The sequence below is a fragment of the Frankliniella occidentalis genome, unplaced genomic scaffold (genome assembly GCF_000697945.3).
Source record: "Frankliniella occidentalis isolate FOCC.00 unplaced genomic scaffold, Focc_3.1 Scaffold87, whole genome shotgun sequence".
In the NCBI taxonomy this organism is placed as follows: domain Eukaryota; kingdom Metazoa; phylum Arthropoda; class Insecta; order Thysanoptera; family Thripidae; genus Frankliniella; species Frankliniella occidentalis.
Genome location: NW_026267216.1, coordinates 476,438 through 481,880, shown reverse-complemented (window position 1 = coordinate 481,880; position 5,443 = coordinate 476,438). Strand labels below are relative to the sequence as shown.

The 5,443-nt window shown below is 62.0% G+C and overlaps 1 protein-coding gene across 5 annotated transcripts in view; it reads left to right on the top strand.

Moving 5' to 3' along the window:
• The window catches only part of LOC113201941 (protein phosphatase Slingshot), a 61,507-nt gene that overhangs the window by 48,598 nt on the left and 7,466 nt on the right, over nucleotides 1–5,443 (top strand). Inside the window, exon 1 of one of the 5 annotated variants that reach the window (XM_052269263.1) lies at nucleotides 579–800. The exons of 2 other annotated variants lie outside the window; for them this stretch is intronic. In XM_052269263.1, the coding sequence (XP_052125223.1) occupies nucleotides 594–800 (207 nt within the window). In that variant the 5' untranslated portion in view covers nucleotides 579–593. Of the gene's footprint in view, nucleotides 1–578; nucleotides 801–4,509; nucleotides 4,809–5,443 lie in introns of those variants that run through there. 2 more of the 5 variants (XM_052269264.1, XM_026415953.2) reach the window with 2 other exon arrangements.

Here is a 5,443-nt window from a genome sequence, read left to right as displayed (position 1 = left end):
TCTCCCACTCGCCAATGTCCCTGCTGCTGACGTGAGCTGCGGAAGAAATCAGTTAAAATGTTTAGCTATTACTCGCAATTACTTCCCTTCCATTACTCGCCTATACTGACCGGTACTCGCCCTCTCTCACTTCTACTGTACTTGCATTTACCCACAATTACTCGTTCCTACGACGACTTGCCAATACTCGACGATTGAAATACTCGTGTGTACATCATTGCTGTATGTATGAGGGTTTGGGGTACTCTCGAGGGGCCCTCCACTCTCAAAATAGGTCACAACGGTTTGGTAAAGCGATTTTGAAGAGAGATTTCGCGAGTTTTCGCGGCAGTAAGTGTTGAACGAGTTGGTGGGTGGGGTACCCCTCGGGGATCCCTCGGCTCGGCTGTTTCTCGGGCTCTTTTCTATGCCGTTTATCGGCAATTATCATGAGGGGAAGGGGGCAGGTTGCCGGCACGGAACATGTCCGCCCGCCCGCCCGCCGCGCCCCGGAGGCCTGAGGGCCGCGCCTGGAGGGGGCGCCCCTCGCGTGGAGAGGGTGGGTCGCGGCACGCGGCCCGCGGTCAGTGCGGCCCGCGCTGCCCCTGACGAACATGCCTGCCCCCGCGGTGCACGCCGGCGACGGCCGCCAGCGCCGACGTCGTCGACGGCGGCGCCCGCGCCCTCGGGCTGCAGCAGCGGTGGCGACAGCAGCAGCGGCGGAGCCGGCCTTGCACTCCAAGAGGACGGCTGCCGATGTCCTCACCGCCTCCGCCCCCGCCGCCTGTGTGACGTGGTCCGGCAAGGAGACGCTCGTTGAGGTGAAGGTGTAGTCGCTGTCTGACATCCGCGACCTACGGCCCGACCTCACCTCCAACGCATTCACTGCGGTGCAACCACGATGTGGTCACGCCTTTGCTGGTGTCTTCAACCCCCAGGATATGCACTGCTGCACTGTCGTAGCAACGACGAGTGTGCAGTCGTTGCCGTGCCTCGCCACACGAAAAGTCACACCGTCTCACCGTCAGCGCTTTGGACGTTCACGCCGGCCGCGAAAGTACGAGGTTTTGACCAAAGCATTTCAAGGCATTCTGTTCGGTTCGGCCCTACTGCGGTGCGGCTCTCTGCAGAGGTCCCCGACCAGGAAGTATGTAGTGGAGTGCGCGGTGGTCGATACGGTGTGAACGCCCCGGGTAGAGTGCAGTGTGGGCCGGGGCTGCACTACAAGGGCCCGGGGAGGGGGAGGAGGGGGGGGGGTCATGGATCGCCTCCTGATAAAGGCCAAGGGGTGGTGAGACGAGTGTCGGCCCATGGCATGGCTCCGCAGCCCGCGCCTCGTATCGTGTCTTGTCCCAGTGTCGAGTCGATGTCGTGTCTCGACTCCTTCACGACGGACGGACAATCAGGCAGGAGACGAGCCCAGCCAATTCGTGTGCTCACTTCTCACTCGCTCCCTGCCTCTCTCTCGCTCCCTGCCTCTCTCTCGCTCCCTTCATCACTCGCTCCCTGCCTCACTCGCTCCCTGCCTCACTCTATCCCTTCCTCACTCGCTCACTGCCTCTCTATCGCTCCCTTCGCTCTCTGCCTCTCTATCGCTCCGTGCCTCTCTCTCGCCCCCTACCTTACTCGCTCCCTTCCTCATTCGCTCCCTGCCTCACTCACTCCCTGCCTCACTCGCTCACACAGGCACCTCCTCCACGTCACCCCGTTGCACCTCGGCCTGCTCATGACGTCCCATGCAGCTGCGCCCAGCTCTCATTAGTCGTGACTCCCGTGTTGTTCCTGTAATGCGGGTAAAGCTGCCCGCCCCGCCCAGTGGGGCAGTACTGCACGGGCAGTAGTGCGGGGCCGGCCGGAGTGCACTGGGCGCCTCGGGCACGCGGCCGATCAATCGGCGTGCGGCTCACGCGAGCGTGCCGAGCGGGCCGGCTGCGGCCTGGCCGGGCCTCCTGCAGGGCCTTGCGCCGGTCGATATCAAACGCGTGTCGCGGCCAGAGCGCGGGGGGCTCGTCGGCTCAGCCCTGCTCTGACGTATCGACACCGCAACTGGACTGGACAGGCTGCAACATACTTCAAGTACTAGGGCACAAGTCCATTTGGTACTTGAGTGAAGCGTTTTTGTCTCGGTACCAGAGAAATTGCTCTCAAATGAAGTGCGAAATGCTCTTTACTCATTTCAGAGAATTTTGTTATTGAACCATGACGGCTTTCTGAGTGCACTATCGCACTTTTTTGTCACTGTCACGCGACGGCTGCTTTGCTTTGCCTGTTCGCAGCGTGTTGGTATGTGTGTGTAGTAGTGCAGGTCGGGCTGGCAGCGACTCTGTGTTTCCTTGACAACGCCGCGAGTGCACCGAGTCGTGTTGTCTGTGTGATACCCGATAGTGCTACACACCGACACACGGCCGGCTCACACCTCTCGCACTACAGGACAGCAATCGGGGCGCAGCTGGGCGCAGCTAACGCCGCTGGGCGGGGCCAAACTTGAATTGTACAGCCTTCTACACAGAAAATAGTTCCATTGAACTAACGGTAATCCCCTTATTCCATCGGAAATTTCCATTCATATAGATAGACATGCTAGAATGTTTTCTTTGATTTGAATTAGCTTTCTTTGTTGTAGCTACGTCCGTGAGATTTACGAAAATCTAATGGGGGAGCTTCGAGGACCGGTCGGGGGAACTGTCACTTTGACAGTAGAAGCATGCTGACGATTTAAAGTGACGTGTCATTTCTTGTTGGTTTCAGTTTTAAATGTATCACTCTGCCAAAACTGAGACAGCAAATTTTGGATTTTCGGGACTAATTCCATAAAATGTTTCCACACTTTGATATCGGCGCTCGCGGCCAAGAACCGAAAAAGAGGCAGCTTTCGACCGTCCGCAACCGTCCGGGAGCCAGACGGTCGCTGCGCGCGCTGCTCGCACGCACGGTCGCTGCCGGCCGGCCGGGCCAACCGCCCGGGCTGCGACCGTCCACCAGCAGTTTCTTATGGGCGGTCGGCTCGCAGCGCTGACCGTCCGCTGGCCCGTGTGATGCTGCCTCTCTCACTCCGACCGTCAGCCGGTGACGGTCGGAGTGAGGCGACCGTATTTCGGTTCTTGCTCGCGGCCCTGCCTCGCTGCTGCACCTGCCTACCGGGCCCCAGTAGGGTAGGGAGCACAGTAGTTAAATCCACCCCATCGACGCCCAGCGCGTGCGTGACGCTCTCGTTTTGTTTAGCTGTTGGGCGTGGCGTGGCTCGGCGTGGCTCGGCGTGGCTCGGCGTGGCTCGGCGTGGCGCGGAGGCATTTCTCCTCCCTCCCGCGGGGCCACGGGGCCGTCCGATCCGAGGCTCGCCGCAGGAAGGAAGGAAGGAAGCGGGAAGGAAAGAGGAAGGGTAGCTGGAGCCGCGCCGGGCGGTGCGTGCCGAGAGCCCATTCCCCGCCTCACCTTGGCCTGCCGTCGCCGTGTAGACGCCATTGATTCGCCTTCATGTTCAGCCCAATTCCGTGGAGAGGTAGTACCTGCCTAAATCGCGCTCCTGCTTTTCAATGATGCGACTGTGCCAGATCGCCCACCGGTCAGTTGAGCTTCTGGCTCTGGCACCCCCCGGCCGCACGCTATCGCACGCCCGCCCCGCGTCCGACGCAGGACGCGCCGAGCGACTCGTCGCCGCTGCGCCTAAAGGCTGCGCCTGCTCGACGAGAGAGACAACGCCCTTCCCTTCGCAGCGCCGTAATTAATTCGGCCTGGCGATCGTAAAGACTCGCCGCGCGTCCTTGTGGCGCCTGGAGCTCGTGGAGCTGCTGGAGCCGGAGCGACTGATTACATTATGCATCCGCGGCCAGGCGCGCTCCTCGTGGCGGACGGGAGCGGCGGGAGCAAGGGCTTGGGGCGCACACCGGCGTTTGGGTTTTATACGTTATCCACTGCCATCGTATTCATAACTTCATAACCACTCAGGGGGGTGGGGGGTAGATCATTCATGTTGTCATTGAGCCGCGGCGGGGAGCTGAGGCTGCGGGCGCGGCGCCGTGTTCCATCGCCTTGTATCTGTGCGTGTGTGGTGTGTGGAGTGTGTGGAGTAGTACTGTACACGGCTGGCGTAGTACGCGCCCCTGTCGTCACGGGGATGCCCAGCCGCCCAGGACGGCCCCGCCTCCCTTCGCCCCGCCCCGCCCGATCAGATAAATGATGAGACACGCTGCACCTGACTCACGCGCGCCACGCTACGTACCTTCGAGTCATCCCGACAGTCAGTCCGTCAATGTGTCCGCGGCGTGACGTGACGACTGGCGCCACGCCGCGCTCAACTTACGATCGCATCGGCCCGCGCTAGCCGCGCGCGTCACGACAACGAGAACATGGCACTTCGGCTCGGCTCGACTCGGCTCGGCTCGGCTCGACTCGACTCTACTCGTCTTCGGCTCGGCTCGGCTCTCGCCTTGTTGGGGCGGCTGGCCTACGGCTGGCTGGCCGTGCTTGGAGGAGGGAGGGGGGCGTCCCCGCGCCGCGTCCCGCGCATGCATGCGTCGCGCGTCGCGTCGGCGCGGTAGTGTTGTTGTGGCGGTCGGCGCGTGCAGAGGCCGAGGTGCGGTGGCCACAGTGTGGCCACGGCTCCGTGCTTTATCGTGTGCGCGCGCTCTCGCGACTTCGAGCCCCACATCGTCATGTGCACCACGACCGAGGAGCGGCCGGCGCCGGCCGTGGGGTCCCCGCCACCAGCTGCCAAGCCCTCTCCCGACGTGCTGCGGATGGTCCTGGAGGAGGCTCTCCGACACCGTGACGAGCACGCCGGCCAGCTCCGCTGCGAGGACGACGAGTCCGTCAGGCCCGTAGTGAGTCAGGTGGTGTGTCAATGGGTCGATGTGTGGTGGCCCCAGGCCCCAGGGCGCGGCGGGGAGGGTGCGGGGACCATGCAGTTTGTGTGGACCTAAATATTTAAGGTGGGCGAGGGCTCTCCCTGCGCCGGCAGCCGGCCTGGTGCTCTTTGCGCGGCCTGTACGGTGGGAAGCGCTGAGCGTGTATGCTGACCCCGTGACACAAAAGGGGGTCGAGACGGGAGGGCTGCACCGCGCCGCCGGGACGGGGGAGGGGGGCGACTTGTAAGGAGGGTTGAGGTGAGCACGGAGGTGTCAGCTGCTCTGCCGGCTCTGCCGGCCCTGCCCTGCCCCGCGCTTCCCTGCCTTACCCTGCCCTGCCTGCAACCCTTTCGTAGAGCTCGACTTGATATATTTTTTACTGTGCTTGTACGTGGTAGGGGCACAGCTCAATTTAGGTTTTGGGATTTTGTCGAGTCTTTCTTAACTAGCACTTTGTCTATGGCGGTGTACTTACCGCCCCCCCCCCTCCCCCACTCAACAACCTGTCTTTTGCTGCTTGCTCCTTTGTGAAGTGCTGTTGGGGAGCACAGGTAATGACACTTTTAGAGGCTCGGGGAGGAGGATAAGGACAAAGGCAGGCATTGCGCTCGTACCCCCCC